Consider the following 17,887-nt stretch of genomic DNA (forward strand, 5'->3'; position numbering starts at 1 on the left):
TTACACTAACACACAGCTTTTTAAAGAGGATTATTATTATCCTTTGCACGTTTTTTTGTTTTCACTACATAATGTGTAGTGTTGCACATTCTCAGTGGGATGATGTTCACATTCCTGCACACTGTAAATATTTCTCTTACTTTTAATGACTTTTGAAATTATTGGGATTTACTGCATCAAAGTCCTAACATGTAAAATGGCTTCATTCTGAGTCTAATGCAAATTTCCTGATTCTATTTAAGTTTTACTTTAAAGTGTCGATAATATTTTTACGTTTTCTACTGTGTAGGTTTTTATACACAATACAAATAACTTGAACTTGTAACTAAAAGATCATTGTTAATATTTATTTTTTATATAAATTATATTTTTATGTTATTTGCATTATATAAAGTATTAGTGTAATATTCTATGGTGTATTCATCCTGTTAGTCAAGAAAATATTCAAAGTTATTGGCGGTTGTCATGACAGCGGCTCGTCCGGATGTAACGTTGGACTGCACCGATGCATTGTGGGTCAGAGAGTTAGCGGTTCGGCTAAGCTAACAACAAAGCTAACTCCTCCAGCACTAACGGGCTTATTTAAAAAAATGCCTTCGTTTCTTGTGACGATACAGATTATGAGCCGGAAACTCGAAGCCATCGATGGAGGAGGCTCGGAAGAAACTTTTCGTCTGGGGTTTCTTTAAAATCATAAACTGTTAGTCGGTCCAGGGTCTCCTCTGCGGCACCATCACGCTCAGCACCGTTATGTTGAGACACCTGCGGGTGAAACATCCCACGGTGCTCCGCAGCGAAAGTAACGGATAAGAGGCTCCAACTACCGCCAGCAACGACACACAGGACATGGACGGGGACGAGAAACTGTTCGGCTACGGTACCGCTGCTGAAATCATCGGTAGTTTAATACTTGAGTCGAGTTTTAGTTTGCAGTAGCATCATTTTAGGTTTTTCCTGGCAGAGACTCTTCCCTGAATGTTGATGCTGACATGTAGATGTGTTGTAACACCAACGAGGTTTTCTGTTCTGCAGCTGAGGAAAGTTAAATTAATCGCTTGAAGTGTTTATTCCAGCCAGATGACAACAGAACAGGGATGAAAGCAACTTTAAAAAATTCTACATTTATACTCATCAAACCTGGAATTAATTAACCAATAGCTGAGAATCTGAGTAAAGTGCACATTCATTTGATAATACAATTAAAACAGATTCACAGTCCAAATTAAAAGCCAGGCAGAACTAACATTTTGATTTCGCCCAGACCAACCTTTTAATCTCACCTAGGCAGGTTTAAAATCTGTCTGGATTTTAATCTGGACTGTGACATGTCACAGTTGATTTGGTCTGGGCAAGACTGAAATTTTGATTCCACCTAGAAAATCCTTCTAATATCATAATGCGATTGTAATCTTGCCTGGGCAAAATTAAAATGTAGATTTAGTCAATACCAAATTGAAATCATCCTTATAACAAATTGAGATTGTGAGGTTTAAAATTTGACCACACCAAATTAAAAATCTGAATTAAATCAGAATTACGAGATTGATTTCACCTCCTAGACCAAATTAAAACCATTCATATATATATGTTGTGTTTGTACCAGTCGTGTGTGACTGTTTAACATGACAAAAGATGTGTCACAGCTCTTCATATGTGTTTGGATGAAAGTGTTGATGTGACCCTTTAAAGAAATTGAGGCTCACACCATAGTGAAATGTGGAGATTATAGATTTCAAATTTGCCCCGGCAGGATTACAATCTCATTACGACATAAGAAGGATTTTAATTTGGCAAAATCAAAATGTTAATCTTGCATAGGCAGATTTAAAATCCGCTTGGATTTTAATTTGGACTGTGATGTATATATAAAAGAGATAAGTATACAATAACATAGAAAACAATTAATTGATTAAAAGCACAAGAGATTTAATAAACATAAAGGCAGGATTAGGACTACACTCTGTCAAATATAACCTATTATTTAAAATTAGTGGAAAGAGCTGTCTTGAGCTTAAGGTTTTTGTTTTTGTTTTTTTAATGGCTACATTTGGAGCAAATCTAGGTTTGGAGAAAAGCTGGTTCCAGAAGTATATTGAATAAACACTAGTTCACCGTGTCTGGTCTCAAGTCTGGGCATCACTGACTGACCAGCCTGTGCAGATCTGAGAGACCTTCCAGACTTATACTCAGCAAACATCTCTCTGACATATATTGGGATGAGATCAGTCAGAAAGTCATAGACTTAGGGCCTTATATTCAGTTTGGTATTTAACCAGAAGCCAGTGCAGGGAGTATAAAAAGTCTGAACCTTGGTCTACTTGTTGAGTGGAAGTTTGTAGCTTTGAAGACTCTAATGTAGGATTATCAGGCAACAGCTGGTTTCTTACTGTCTGGACAGACAGTAGAGTAGAAGTGTCCCTTTTTTGCTTTATGGACATAATTTGAATGTTAGAAACAGTGTTGAGTTTTTAACTAGAACGCCCAACACCCTTTGATAAAAGGTGTAAAAAAAACAAAAATGAGAATCTGTCACACAGTTTTGCAACTCAGTTTTTCCCATGAATCCCAAATAAATCCCACTGTTCTGGGTATAGATTGTGTTCAACCAGTCAAATACCAAAGTATTTGCTTCTCAGAAATCAGGCTTTGACTGCTTCTCTGTTTTTACATGACTCTAAATAGATTTTTGATTAGACAAAACAAACATCGGGCTGTGTGATCTTGGGATGGGTATTTTTTACTATATTTAGACTTTGTACATTGTATGCGTTTTTGTAATTTATTAATTACTGATTATGACATGTTAGTTGAAGGACTAAATTTAACTTTGTTTTCTGTTATTCAGTGGAAGTGCCGCTGGAGGACAGAGACTCTGACGCCTTTACTGCAGTGAATGAACCTGGTATGAATTCTGCTGATATTAATGGGCTCCTGGATGTTTCACAAGGAGGTCCAGCAGAGCAATTAGCCCGCGCAGGACCGAGCGACGACCGCCCGGTAGGACGTACACAGCACAAACGAAGCTTGATTTGGAAGTACTTTGAACATTTGGACAGCTTGAAAGCTGCTCGCTGCCGCATTTGCATTAAGAAGTTACAGTACTCGAACGGCGGCACGAGTAACCTGCATCGGCACTTATCAAAGAGACACCCGACGGTTTTTGCTGAGCTGGTAGCCAACAGGCAGCAGCCATCACTACTAAAATCACCACAGGACTCAAAAACTAACGGTGACACTGAAGAGACCGTCTGGATGACCGAGCAGAGACAAGTTCCAGGTAAGTTTTTAAAGCTCACTGCTGTTTGACTGCATAAATGACTGTTTTCAAAGGTCACAATACTCTCTGTAGTTAATACACTCATGATGATTTATTTTTTATCTGTATTTAACAGGCCCGTTATGTTTTACATTGTCCCAGCCCTGGTAGACACAAATGACTCAGAAGTTATTTTCCTATTCCTCCCTCATCTTGTAAATTAGAAGAAGGAGAATATGACAGAAAATGGCAGAATAATGCTGCAAAATAATTCAGAATTCATTTAGTTCCTCAATTAAAATCACTCATTTTGCATCAAATTGTGTTAAACAAATATCATTAGTGTTCGTGATATAAGTACAGATTATAAAACGATCAAAAGCAAGAATAAAATACACAGCTTTTGGTTCCACACGATCTAATGATTAGCTTAACCACCTACAAGTGATTAGGAAGTACTCGTTAATCTACAACCAACATTACTGAACATTTACTATATTAACAGACACAAAACATTCCCAGTTTGAATCAGCTCGTTATCATTGTGAATTAGAAGATGGTCGGCGGCCCAGCTGGCAGCCAGCCTGCTGTGGTCCATGGGCTGTAACATGAGAATCATTTATGTAGGACAATGTTAGAAAAACCCCTTGAACTTGATCTGTAAGATGAATTGAATGATGTTTTACCTTTGAGGAAACAAGGCCCTCGTCTGATACTCATGAAAAAGCAGTGAAATCCCCCTTTTTTGTATTTTCACAAATAGCACAAGTGTTTCATGATCTGAAACTGTTTAAACAGTTACCAGAGTCTACTTTAGAGCTACGTTCAGGGTTATGGGTTTGATCAGTCTAAATGTAGAGATTAGAGTCGGTCCATTATGGTTGAGATGGTAAAAACAGTGGATTTGTCCATTTCTGCTTTTATAAATAAATAAAATAAAGATTACCAACAGTGTTAAGATTGTAACTAGAATGACATACACCTTTTCACAACCATTAAATATGAAAAAAAAAGTAGTTTGTCACTCAGAAGTGTAACCTAACTTAAGCTGGAGGCACAGTTTGTGAGTTAAGAGAAAACAGATGAGATACTTTATGTATTTTTTAATATGTAATGAGGATTCAGCAGCTGATCAACACCAACTTCATCACCCACAACTTTTATTACATGTTAACTGCTCAACTAATCATTAAGCTGATAAATCAGCAAGTATTTGCTTCTCAGAAATGAGGCTTTGCTGCCGCTCTGTTTTGGCAGGACTGTATGACTGTAAATGGATTTTAGGTGAAGTTCAGACAAAACAAATCAGTTGACGAGTCACATCGGACTCTCTGCCAATTTTAAGACATTCCAAACACTATAAGTTATTTTACAGAACCCACATATGATAATAACGAATTGTTAGATGTGCAAGAAGGTCGCCGGTTCGCGTCCCAGTGAGGACACCCGGGATCTTTCTGCGTGGAGTCTCCATGTTCTCCCCGTGCAGCGTGGGTTCTCTGTTCTCTCACATGTTGAGGTGAATTGGTGATTCTAAATTGTCCGTAGGTGTGAATGTGAGTGTGCTTGGTTGTCTGTCTCTAAGTGTAGCCCTGTGATAGACTGGTGACCTGTCCAGGTGAACCTGCCTTCACCCTGAGTCAGCTGGGATAGACTCCAGCCCCCCATGACCCTAGTGAGGATTAAGCGGTGTATAGATGATGGATGGATGGATGGATGGATGTTAGATGTGCTAATTTTAACTTTGTTTTCTTCTTATTCAGTGGATGTGCCGCTGGAGGACGGAGAATCTGACATCATGACCACAGGAAATGAAACTAGCATGAATGGGCTCCTGGATGCTTCACAAGGAGGTCCAGAGGAGCAAATAACAGGAGCAAAGACCAGCGACGACCGCCCTGTAGGACGTAAAAATCACAAACGCAGTTTGATTTGGAAGTACTTTGAACATTTGGACAGCTTGAAAGCTGCTCGCTGCCGCATTTGCATGAAGAAGTTACAGTACTCGTACGGCGGCACGAGTAACCTGCATCGGCACTTATCAAAGAGACACCCGAAGGTTTTCTGTGAGCTGGTCGCCAACAGGCAGCAGCCATCACTACTAAAATCACCACAGGACTCAAAAACTAACCATGACACTGAAGAGACCGTCTGGATGACCGAGCAGAGACAAGTTCCAGGTAAGTTTTTAAAGCTCACTGCCGTTTGACTGCATAAATGACTCTTCTGAAAATACAGTTTGTTTTAAATATGTCTGTGCAATCACCACATTTGACTTACGTGTATAATTCAGCTCCATGTTTAAAGTTATTGTTTCAAACTTTCTGCTGTATCTAAGGTGAGACTAAACATGTGGCCTTCTCTTTCTTCCAGACGTGTTGGAGGTTTCAGAAGCCTCCGAAGGGGAGAGGAGAGTGTTCAGGAGGGAGAGGGAGCTGATAGAAGCTCTGAGGAGAACGCAGAGGGAGGAGGCTCAAGCTCTGGAGCTTCAGAGGAAACTGCTTGAGAAGCTGCGTGCAGCCTATGCCAGAGAGGCAGCTGCAGAGACGGAGAAAATAGAGTCTCTGAGGAAAGCACAGCAGGAGGAAGCCAAAGAATTGTACAGACAGAGAGAAGAGCTGCAGAAGGAAAAAGCAGAGCTGCACAAGAAACGTGAAGAGTTTCAACAGGAAAGAGAAGAACTTGTGTTGTTTCCAGAGGACAGTAAGCCTCATGATTGAGTTACAATGTGACGGCAGGACTCACTGATTCTAACTTTACTGTAAATGCTCTGGGGCCGCATTCATAAACAGAAGGATGTAAAAATGTAAAGTTCTCTTTCAGTAAAATATATTTTGCAAACAGTTCATGTATAATTGATTTTGTTCCTGTTAGAGCTGATGCCCTGAAATCACTCTGGTACCAAATACACAGAAATTTGATCTGGCTCAGCTCTTTCCCGCCTCACTGAAAACCACAACAGCAACATACAGGCTGTCAGTAGAAACCGCTAAACACTAAAGGCTTTCATGTACTCACAAGTTTAGACATGTAAATACCCGTTTTGTTGCTGTGGTTGTGGCTTCAATTGGTCGGTCAGTCAATCATGTCTTTCCTTTTTTCAACCACGATGCACTTTTTGCAAGTGTTGTGATTATCACACCCTGAGTTGATGCTGAGACTTGAACTTGGTCTCTTGGAGGTACCTGAAAATGTACTTAAAGTGCCATTAAAAAAAAAAGAAACATTTTAAGGCTATTAAGGTTTAATTATTTAGCCCTTTTGTTGTAATAGCAAGTTTGGGAAAAGCACATGGTTGAGGAGGATTATTATAAAGTGTAATTCAATGTATATTTAAGCAGGCAGTTGTAGTTTTGTTAAATGTTTTCATGCTCCCTCTGGTGCATTATGGGTTCATCTATTCTGCAGGAACTCTGAAGGTAATAAGATTTAATGTTTGATGTGAGAGAGAATATTTGGAAGAGAATTAGATTTTTGCACACTGTTCTTTATTGAATCAGTAAATCACAAACACCTCCAGGACAATAATCAGGGAGTGAAACATGTAGAACACTTACATAACTGTGATGTTGTTTTGGGAAATATAAATTGTAAGTACTACAAAAATCCCCAAAAGTTCTCGTCTAATTTGCTGAGAAGAACAAGTAAAGCCTAAATGAATTGGCTGCTGCCTCAAGACCCTTGTGAACATGTTGCCACGCAAAGATCAGTTTGTGATTAAATGATTAATTAAAAATGTGTTTGATATGTTAAAATGCATTACAAACCACAATATTAATTAGAACAATGAGGGCCTTGAGTCTAGATGCCTTATGAACCAACCTATCTTCTGTGGATATGTTCAGTGTTTTCATCTGTGTTAGGACAACCATCGGATTCCCCTGTGATCTCCGGTGAGGACACCCGGGATCTTTCTGCGTGGAGTCTCCATGTTCTCCCCGTGCAGCGTGGGTTCTCTCCCATACAGTCCAAAAACATCTTGAGGTTAATTGATGATTCTAAATTGTCCGTAGGTGTGAATGTGAGTGTGCTTGGTTGTCTGTCTCTAAGTGTAGCCCTGTGATAGACTGGTGACCTGTCCAGGTGAACCTGCCTTCACCCTGAGTCGGCTGAGATAGACTCCAGCCCCCCATGACCCTAGTGAGGATGAAGCGGTGTATAGATGATGGATGGATGGTTTGACCCTGACTGCTAAAACCTCATACTCAGGTAAACTATGATAAGCATGAATGAGACCATCGATACAAACATTCCCCAGACAAACCTTTCCAATGTGTGTGCTTGATGCATATTTCTCATCTCACATCAGTTTGGTATTTTTGGCACAAACCAGTGGATGTAACATTCTAAGTCTGGAAACACAGAGGAAAAGTCCCCCAGAGAATCCAGTCAGTGGTACTAAAACCACATCCTAAAAACTGATTAATGAGAGCACACAGAGGCCTGTCTGTCCTGCACAACTGTTCGTCACATCATTGCGGGTTTGAGCATATTCTGCTATTAAGACACATTGATCTGAATTGTTAGATTGTACAGTTGTACAATATGTAATGCAGACTGATCAAACTGAATGCATTGCACAGGTCCTCTGTCATCCTCTCCTAGGACCTGGGGAACATTCCCCTTGCTGGTAGAAGAAGCCCTCCAGGGGGGCAGTCTTGCAACATAAGTCATTTTGATCAACAGAAACTTGATACTTATGGATTAAAATTAACTTAAGTTTCTATTTTTTATTTTAGTTCAGGTTGTTCTGACTTTAATTGTAACAGGAATGTCAGATAGCACTTGCGTCGTTAAGCGGCCTTCATCTGTTTGTCCATGTGAGGCATCCGTACGTATACGGAGGGTAGACAGCGCATGCCTAGATTTGGCTTTTTGTATCCCACAATCGGACTTCTCAGGCAGATTTTATGTACTGAGATAATCCCACAATCTTCAAATGTAATAATGTATGAGGTTTATGTTATAAATGTATAAATGTTACCGGCAGGTTTATAGATTTAACACAAGCGAGCCGTAGAGAGCGTTATCCTTCACTGAAGCGCTGCCTGGCAGACTACACCCAGGGCAAACTCTCAGTGGGAGTCCGGCTCCTCCTGCGTCCTGTTCCGGTGGCGGAAGATGGCTGACAGCGGATCCGTGGCAGCGAAAAGATGCGACTCCGGCTCCTTGTCGTCCGTCAGTATGGAGACCATCTCTGCTCTGACGGAGCTGGAGGACCTGGAGCGAGTTTACCAGCAGCTCTGCGCCGAGGAGGTTCGTACCGGCGGCCGGTAACGGCGGCTCCGCTGTTCCTGCAGTCGCTGCCGTTTTCCACGTAAACTTCCGTGATGCTGCTACGTCAAAACAAAGCAGAGAAAGAGAGACGTCCACTGGAATAAGTTTAGGATAAATTAATGTTAGACAGTCAGACTAAAGAGTTTTATTTTCAGGGTAACTCAGAGCTCATGTCCGGTGTTTTCTGGACCAGTCAGTGTTAAAGTGCTTCACAAAACCAAGTTAAAGAAAAGAATTCAGGATTTAAGTCATGTTTACATATTAAGATTCTTTTGCACTACTTTTATAGTAATGTAATGGTAATTTTTAAGTGTGTGAAGCAAAAATCCCTTTTGTAGAAACTGTTGATACATCAAACAACTAAGGTTTCAATAACTTAAAACAAGTATTTTACTCCAAACATATTTTCTCGCATATATATGTATATACAAATATACATTATATTATTGTATGTCTAAAAATATGTTTATCTTTCACCTAAAATGTACCAAAACCAATGAAAACCAGCATTTAATTGGTGACTTACAATAACCTTGTTTTTTTGTTTTTTTGTTTGTTTGTTTTTTGTAAATTCAGCTGCAAATTAAATGACTCTTTTTTATTGTGGCTTATGTTTTTATTACAATTGTTATTACTTCCACTAACACAAATAATAATGATGATAAACGACCCCCAAGTCATGAAAACCATGACTCAATATTACCATAAAGTGGAAATCAAGGGACAATTTTTGTGTTTGTTGGTCAAAGTTGAAGTCTTTTCCCCTAAAAATAATCTTAAACCTTGTTATAAAAAAAATTAAATAAAAAACAAACTATATAAAGACAATAATTTATTTCAACCATTAATTGATGCATGTATTATTCCCTTAAAATGATAGAATTTTTAAAGCCCCTCTCCCAAAGTGAGAGTGTCACTCAGGATTAGTTTCAGTGTATTTTCATTTACATGAAAAGGCCCAACATGCCCTGTAATGACCCGGTTCATGCAGTAAGATTAATCAACCCACTCTGCAATCTGTTAAACTCGTCATGTTCTCTAATAAGTACCACATCTCCCCCTTCTTCTCAGACATCAAGTATAATTACTACTTTTATATGATTTCTTTGAAGTTATTTGTACAGCTGTGTGTTTTGACAGAAAATGTAAAAACTGGTGGAAACTAGATGAAAAAAATCTGATGCGTACAAAATGTGCGTAACACCGTATACACCCAATGTACCATGTATAAGATAAAGATTAAAATAAAAAGTACTTTCCTGTTGCTCATGACATGTTTTGTTCTCTGTCATTACAGACGGAGGTGGAAGCTGAGCTGGACCGACTGGTGGGGCAGGAGGGGAGCATTCACACAAAGATGCTGGCGCTGCAGAGGATGGGGTACAGTCTGGAGTTTCTAAATCACTCAGTGCTCCAAGGTCCTAAAATATAATTCTGTGGTGCAAAATTGACTCTTTGTTTTTTCCTCTACAGACCCAACCTACAGTTGATTGGAGGAGACGCTAGTCAGCTGTCGGGAATGATCACGTTTACCTGCAGCCTGGCTGAAAACGTCAGCCGCAAAGTCAGACAGCTTGACCTGGCAAAGGTACATACACACACTAATTACCTCTGTCTGTGATTCAGAATCAGCTCTGCACTGTCATTGTGTGATTAATCCTCATGAGCTCACTTTTACTAACCTTTTCTATTCATCTATTTCATTTTAAATCATAGTCTCCATTATTTGACCTTTATTTCACCAGGTCAAAATGTTTGAGAACCAGTTGCAAACATGACCTGGCCAAGAGACAGGAACAAATACACATGTAAATTACAGGCACAAGCAGACACATAAACATAACATAGAACAAAAGTAAACAAGTAAGAAGCATGAGGGCATACGCATGTGAGTGAAAAACGATGTGCATGAGGTGTAAGAAAGTGTGTGTATAAGTATGCAAGTATAGTCCGGCGTGATCAGCAGGAGCAACAGTCGACGACAATCTGTTGGATTTTAAGCTTGATGGTGGTGAGCGGAGTCAGAGTTGCAAGTTTGAAGTTGTTTTGTTTTAGCTGCTGCAAAGGAGTTACGGCCAAAAATAGTAGAAGTATTGGGGATGATGAGCTTGATGTATTCACTAGACCTGGTATGATAAGGATTATGGGCGACGTGAAGAAGAGAGGACAGGTAGGGAGGTGTCTGGGCCAGAAGTGATTTGTAAATGAAATGAAACCAGTGGTGAGTATGAAGGGAAGGCCACCTCACCGATTTAATTATTTGGATCTATAGTGTGTATGTAGTGTGTGTAGCTCTATTGTCTTGTATTTCTCAGCTCTTCCTGTTTCTAGTTTTATTTGTTCTGTTTTTCTTCCTGTTGCTTTTTTGTGCTCTTTTCCTCTATCTATACTGCTGCAACAAATGAGTTTCCCCATTGGTGGTGAAGAATAAAGTGCAATCTGATCTAATCTAACCTTTTATTCACAGAGAAGAGTTTACTTTTTGTAGGTTCATATAAGTATTAATAACGTGCATCTTGACACCTGTTTTACTGCAACATATCCTTTTTGCAAAACATGCTATTTCCCTTTGGAGGTTTTGATTTAACTGTTGATCTCTGATTATATATATCTCATTTTCTTTTGCAGACGAGGCTATATAACGTCATCCGGCGTGCTGATGACATCCTCAATCTGAAGTTCTGCACTGATGGAGTGCAGACGGCTCTGCGCAATGAAGATTATGAACAGGCTGCTGCTCACATCCATCGATACCTTTCTCTGGACCAGTCGGTTATTGAGCTGAGCAGGCAGGGAGAAGAAAGTACGATTCCTCTAGTTCTCTGTCAGCCTTTTGGTTGCTTTTCAGACCGCTTGTTTGACTAACCAACAGATCTTATTACAATGATTGTGAAGCTGCTTTTTTACTGCACTGTAAGTAAGCAGTATGTAGCAGCTAAAGAATATATGCTTTGGCTTGCAATGTGTGTGTCAGTAGACAGACACTATAACACCAGCGATGTGTCTGCACAGGCAGCAACGTGGACGCCAGTCTGGTCATGCTGCAGGAGGCAGAGCAGAAACTGAAGGTCATCGTCGCCGAGAAGCTCGATGAAGCCGTAGCAGCAGTCGACCTTGCACAGGTGGAGAGATTCTTCAAGATCTTCCCTCTGTTGGGCCTCCACCAGCAGGGCCTCGCCCGCTTCGGTCATTATCTCTGCAGTCAGGTCAGTAGCTGGAGGAGTGCTGGACAGAAAAGAGCTGTTTGTGAGAGTGTTGCCAGCTGTAATTTGTCTGAGATTAAACTGAAAGGTTTCAGACTTGTGGTAATTTTTAGTTGCTTGTATTTCTGGATAAAACAGAGTTTCCACACCATATTATTCATCGAAAGCTTACTTAAACGTTGTTCACCAGGGTGTGGATATATCAATTGCAATGAATTTAAAATCGATTAAATTCAGTGGTAAATTAGGCTGTGAGTAAATGAACATGGAACTTTCAAGTAAATGTCTAATATTTTCAGTTTTATCACAAATCACTTGAATGTAAGTGATCTATTTACCTCAGTTGATTCTGAGTGTTTTGATGAAGATGGTGAAGCAGGATCCAGATGCAGCTTTAAAATGTACGCACACTTAAAATGAAAAAAATGAGAGCTGTAGAGAACTGTTGCACCTCGGTCGAGGTACTGATATTCTAAAGCTTTTTATTTGTGTGCACTTTTTGTTGTTTGCAGCTCACAAATTCCATCAAATGTCATTTGAAATTCCATCAATCCAGTAATTTCAGTTTATTCTCAACAATCTTTGTCTGTTAGTCAGATATGCTGCAGTGTGTCGTTGTGATTCTAAACACATCATATCAGGAATTCTTCTCTCTGAATCTTTCACACTCCATCACACAGCTTGCCTCCAAAGCTGAGGAGAACCTGCTGTTAGCGACAGGAGGAGATCTGGGCGAGAAGAGAGCTCTGCTGATTTTTGCAGACACTCTGACACTGCTGCTGGAAGGTGAGAAAGCAATCTGTGTGTGTGTGTGTCTGTGTGTGTGTGTGTGTGTGTGGGTATGTGCGTGTGCGCGTGCATTCTCCTTTGCACATTAGGGGCCTCCGCTGATGTGCTGGTGTGTGTTTGCAGGTATCGCTCGTGTTGTTGAGACTCATCAGCCGATAGTGGAGACGTTTTACGGTCCAGGTCATCTGTACACACTCATCACTCACCTGCAGCAGGAGTGTGACCGTCAGGCCCAGAAAATAGTCGACAAGTTCATCCAGCAGAGAGGATACCACAACAAGGTGTTCATGACGACTGAGCTGCATTAACTGGTTGTTTTTGCGGCATACCTGGGCTTGCTGTGACCTCGATTCCGTTTTGTAGTTTCAGATCGTCCAGAGCAGCATGATGAAGAGCTTGCCGGGAGAGCGGATCGAGCCAAGGTGTGTGTGTGTGTGTGTCTGTGTGTCTGAGCTGGGTTTTTATTTATTTACACCTCTGTCCTCATACAAACAGGGAGCTGGACCCCGTACTGGCGGAAGTAACGCTGATGAACGCGAGGGCGGAGCTCTACCTTCGCTTTTTACGTCGCCGCATGATGGCCGACTTTGAAGTTGCGGATGCTAAGAGCGTCACACAAGGTGGCTTTATATGAATGTCTTACTTTACATCCAAAGAACCCTTTTTTAGACGTGGGATTGATGAAAATATATTTGTCTTCTTACATTTTTGAACTTCCAGAGCATCAGCAGAATGTAGAGAAGCTCCTGAAACACTGTTTGCTGAGCCGGACGATGCAGGAGCTGATCGGCTACTATATTCCAATGGAAGAATACTACATGAGGGAGTCTGTTAACAAGGTCAGTATTGTATACTGTTATATCTATAGCCTGGTGTTGTTTATTTGACAAACCTAGTAAAGACCTCCCACTGTGAAATCAAGTATTCTATCTTGTCATATAGTGTTCTTCTTTCATAGAGGAGTTTTTAGGGTTTATTCAGTGGCCACAGAGGGACTTTAAAGGGAAACTTGAGGGATTTTACACATTAGAATCTGTTTAGGTGCAGGATGTACTACGATGTATGTGAAAAGCTGTATAAATCCTTTCGTTGCTGTACAAGGAGCTGCGTTGATTGTGGCGGCAATTTATTTAGAATGTGTCTCAAGGTTGAAAATGAAATAAACTCTAGAGGTGTATATTTAGGTGGAAGTTAACTCACCGAACCTCCACAACCTGCTCCTCATCTCTGCTTGAAGCTAGCAGCTCCAGGGTGTATTAGCCGCTACTAGCAGAAAGCAGTCTATTTTAGCTATTAACTATTGGTGGATGCATTGCATTGTGGGTAATGTAGGCGCAAAGATTTAACAAGGAAAAACAATATGTGGAATAAAAAAGACAATACCGCTGATTCTGCTGGATCTCATCTGACAAAAGGAACATTTGACAAAAGTTTGACAAGACAACAACAACCACATAAAACATCATTTTATATACGCAGATAACACATGAAAATACTCTGCATGTCTTTGTTATGTAGTAAATCCAGGTGTGATTGTGCTGAACTGCTCACTGACTTATTCTGCCCCCAGGCTGTCACTATGGACACAAGTGAAAAGGGTCAGCTGACCAGCAGCATGGTGGACGACTGTTTCTACATTGTGAAGAAGTGCATCAGTCGAGCTTTATCGAGCTCCAGCATCGACTGCCTCTGCGCCATGATCAACCACGCTAACTCTGTGCTGGAGTCTGACTTCAGGTGCTCACACTTTGTCTCTCCAGTTGATATAAATTTAGTATTATTACAAAAACAAAGACATTATTTCACATCTCACGCCTGTTCTGTCCTTGTCTCCTCTCACCGGGCAGGGAGGTGTTGTACAATAAGCTGCGGCAGGGCTTCCCGGCGACAACGCTGCAGGACATCCAGCGTGGCGTCAGCAGCGCGGTCAGTCTGATGCAGAGCAGCTTACAGCAGGGAAAGTTCAACACGATGGGAATCGAGAGCACCGAAAACGCCAAGGCAGCCTTTCTGGTAACACACATTCACACACATCTCAGCTTCCATCTCAGACATCCATCCATCCATCTATCCATCATCTATACACCACTTAATCCTCACTATGGTCGTGGGGGGCTGGAGTCTATTCAAGCTGTCTTAAGGTGAAGGCAGGTTCACCTGGACAGGTCACCAGTCTATCACAGGGCTACACTTTGAGACAGACAACCAAGCACACTCACATTCACACCTACAGACAATTTAGAATCACCAAGTAACCTCAACATGTTTTTGTGAGGAAGCCGGAGAACCCAGAGAGAACCCACGCTGCACGGGGAGAACATGGAGACTCTACACAGAAAGATCCAGGGTGTCCTCACCGGGACGCAAACCAACAACCTTCTAGGGCAACGGTGCTAACCACCGAGCCACCTTGCAGCCCCGATCTCAGACAGTATCTTAGAAATTATTTGATCCGACTGTGATGAAAACTAATCGCTCTCGCTTTTTGTCCAAGTGATTTTTGAAAGATATCAGCAGTAGCTTCACCCTCCAAACTCAAAGCATTTTCTGGGCTTTTTGTCTTCTGTCACATTTTTCCTCACTGATCATTTTTCGCTGCAATTTAAAGCCCTGAACCTCACAGAGATTAAAAAGTACAATATTTTGTTTATTAATGAATCTGGTTCATGCAGACGGTTTATTTTCGGCAAAGGTTTTTAATGAGACATTGAGAATAAAGCGATTTTACTGGAATATCACAATTTTAAACTTATATTTGTTTAACTTTTCGCTCCCAAGGTTCAAAATCCAACAATCTTTCTTTGTTTTTACAGTTTCTGGCTCTGATAAATGGCGTAGATTTGACAATTTGGAAAAGACATCAAACCTGCTTGCAGTTTTTGAGGTTGAGAGACTATAAGGTTTCAGAATTTAAGAGAGATGAGCAGTGGTTTAGTTTTTAAAATAGATCTTTGCTGAAGGATGCACGAACTTCAAAAATGTGTCCAGTAGCAAGAAACACTTAAAGCTTTGTAGCTACCAGTTGAACTTCAGCAGATTGTGTTTTTCTGTCAGGCAGAATAGGACTGAGTCATACAGAACAACAGTGGCTGTAAGAATCCTTCCTTCACACTCTGTCTTTTCCCACTCAGGTGACTCTGAATAATGTCGAGGTGTGCAGTGAGAACATCACAACTTTAAAGAGGAACCTAGAAGTAAGTTGTGCTGAAGCTCTGCCTCTCTACTTATCACTCTGTTATTTATAGTTTGCTCGAAAACCGATGTTTTTGTTCTTTTGCCGGCAGAACGACTGCTCCAAGTTGTTCAGTCAGGGGGCTGGTTCTGGTGAACAAGCCAAGATTGAAAGCTGTTTGTCCGACCTCGTCAGCACGTCCACGAAGTTCAAGGATCTCTTACAGGTTGGACACACACACACACACACACACACACACACACACACACACACACAAACAGACACACACACTGATCTAGTAGTTGTATATTAGCTTCAGATTGGGAAGTTTAAGAACCCACTGTTGTTGTGTTGCAGTCTCTGTATTGTTGTTCATAGATGTACACTCCTGGAGGAGTTTGAAACAAATGAGCACATTTGTTAAATTGTTGTAAAAAAAAAAATCAATAAAGACAATGAAAAAAATAATGGGGAGCCGTTGTTAGTTGTCACCGGTGCAGTGGAGGAGAATGTCTTATTTATTTGACAAGGCACTGAAGAGTAAGAAGCACAGTCTGGCTTTAATAAGATCTCTCTGTGTTTTAATGACGTGCTTCTAGTTGTTGTGTGGGGAGACTTAAGAAACCAAACATTTCTGATTTTGGGTTTTTCGTATGTTAGTCCTGCGGCAGGTGTTTTTTTCTTTAGCAAGCATTTGTTGTAGAACATGTACAGGATCCACTCTTCCTGCTCTTTCCCTCTTTGGCTAACAGCATCCAGTGGTAAAAGTTTCCCACTGATTTTGTTTCACAGGAGGGTCTGACTGAGTTAAACACAACAGCCATAAAGCCTCAGGTGAAACCGTGGATCAGCAGCTTCCTGTCCATCTCACATAACATCGAAGAGGTAAAGGCCTCGCAATCCTGCACAGACATTAGTCAGAGCTCATGAAGCACGTTGCTGTAACTGTAGTTAATCTTTACAGGAGGAGTTTAACGACTATGAAGCTAATGACCCCTGGGTGCAGCAGCTCATCGTTAACTTGGAGCAGCTCATGGCAGAGTTTAAGGTATTCTCAACTTTCAGACTATAATTCTGCTCTTCCCTTCCGTTGTTGCTTTCTGATCTTTATTCCTCTGCTTCCCCAGACGGCCCTCTCTCCCGTCATCTACGACACGCTGACCAGCCTGATGACCAGCTTGATATCTATTGAAATGGAGAAGACAGTCCTGAAGTGCTCTTTCAGCAGGGTGAGCAGCTGAGCTCGGCCACAAGGTGGCAGCGAGCTTCCTCTGCACCACATCCCTGACACACGTGAAGAAAAAGCCTCGAGCTGTGATTTATTAATGAAGGCCTGCAGGAGAGGATGCTTCCCTTTGGCCTGTTAGCATTGTCCTATTTTGAGCAGCGTTCTGTTTTCACAACATACAGCCCCTAAGACACAAACACTTGAGGAAAATATGACTGAATACATAATGTATGCACAGGTGTGTTGGTGTTTTTCATCATCCTGATCCCTTTGTTGTAGCTCGGCGGGCTGCAGTTCGATAAAGAGCTCCGGTCTCTTGTGGCGTATCTCACCACTGTGACCACCTGGACCATCAGGGATAAGTTCGCTCGTCTCACACAGATGGCCACCATCCTCAACCTGGAGCGGGTAACTCAGATTGTTCTACACGTAGACAGAACACACATCTGTCAACAGTTTAATATATTATTTATAGGGGTTTATACCAGTAGGGGATTCTAACTACGCACATTTATTTCAGTGTTTGTACAATTTAGAGATATTTATATTTAGGTACTTGAACATTTTATAGTTCTACTTCTCAGTTGGATGTATTCTACTCTGCATCCATCTGTCATGTAAAGAAAACATTCATCTATTTTAATCTAATGCTCAGTGGATATTTATCATTTCAAACAATGCTCCCATAAAGTGGAACATTTTAAAAAAGGCATCATTTTTAACTGCAACATTCAGAAAATGTTTTTAGGATGTTGTCGAGGCCGCAGATTGTGTTACAGGATAACGATAGTAGAACGTTCTCAAACCAGCTTTGCAAGAGGATGAAATATTCCTTTAATGTGACACATTAACAAACATAGAACATTTTTCTTGCAATACGCCAAAGATGTTTTGGGGGTTTTGTTAAGAGAACACAACATAGGAAGCTCTTCTGTAAAACATCCTCACAATGTTACTTCATG

At 40.8% G+C, this 17,887-nt stretch overlaps 2 protein-coding genes across 3 annotated transcripts; both read left to right on the forward strand.

Moving 5' to 3' along the window:
- Positions 1-544: 544 nt before the first annotated feature.
- On the forward strand, positions 545-6,987 carry LOC103375433 (uncharacterized). 2 transcript variants are annotated; one of them, XM_008305705.1, is made up of 4 exons: positions 545-898; positions 2,846-3,277; positions 5,020-5,436; positions 5,630-6,987. In XM_008305705.1, exons 1-4 carry the CDS (start codon positions 847-849, stop codon positions 5,974-5,976), a joined length of 1,248 nt encoding a protein of 415 aa, XP_008303927.1. In that variant the 5' UTR covers positions 545-846; the 3' UTR covers positions 5,977-6,987. The 2 variants fall into 2 exon arrangements, with proteins under 2 accessions (XP_008303927.1, XP_008303928.1); XM_008305706.1 differs by having other exon boundaries at positions 545-877.
- Positions 6,988-8,362: 1,375 nt separating this feature from the next.
- On the forward strand, positions 8,363-17,609 carry cog4 (component of oligomeric golgi complex 4). The gene is made up of 18 exons (XM_008305707.1): positions 8,363-8,512; positions 9,831-9,913; positions 10,007-10,121; positions 11,162-11,336; positions 11,546-11,739; positions 12,417-12,522; positions 12,649-12,806; positions 12,889-12,947; positions 13,021-13,145; positions 13,246-13,364; positions 14,096-14,262; positions 14,373-14,538; positions 15,657-15,719; positions 15,810-15,923; positions 16,490-16,582; positions 16,662-16,745; positions 16,825-16,926; positions 17,205-17,609. Exons 1-18 carry the CDS (start codon positions 8,378-8,380, stop codon positions 17,424-17,426), a joined length of 2,280 nt encoding a protein of 759 aa, XP_008303929.1. The 5' UTR covers positions 8,363-8,377; the 3' UTR covers positions 17,427-17,609.
- The last annotated feature ends 278 nt before the right edge of the window (positions 17,610-17,887 follow it).

This window comes from Stegastes partitus, unplaced genomic scaffold, assembly GCF_000690725.1.
Source record: "Stegastes partitus isolate 25-593 unplaced genomic scaffold, Stegastes_partitus-1.0.2 Scaffold2592, whole genome shotgun sequence".
Lineage (NCBI taxonomy): Eukaryota > Metazoa > Chordata > Actinopteri > Pomacentridae > Stegastes > Stegastes partitus.

Excerpts from the sequence above, each read along its gene's own strand:
- LOC103375433 (XM_008305705.1), top strand. The coding sequence starts at position 847 with ATGGACGGGGACGAGAAACTGTTCGGCTACGGTACCGCTGCTGAAATC. Across the intron at positions 899-2,845 it reads TACCGCTGCTGAAATCATCG|TGGAAGTGCCGCTGGAGGAC; the intron begins GTAGTTTAATAC and ends TCTGTTATTCAG. Across the intron at positions 3,278-5,019 it reads CGAGCAGAGACAAGTTCCAG|TGGATGTGCCGCTGGAGGAC; the intron begins GTAAGTTTTTAA and ends CTTCTTATTCAG.
- cog4 (XM_008305707.1), top strand. The coding sequence starts at position 8,378 with ATGGCTGACAGCGGATCCGTGGCAGCGAAAAGATGCGACTCCGGCTCC. Across the intron at positions 12,948-13,020 it reads GGAGAGCGGATCGAGCCAAG|GGAGCTGGACCCCGTACTGG; the intron begins GTGTGTGTGTGT and ends TCATACAAACAG. Across the intron at positions 16,746-16,824 it reads AGCTCATGGCAGAGTTTAAG|ACGGCCCTCTCTCCCGTCAT; the intron begins GTATTCTCAACT and ends CTGCTTCCCCAG.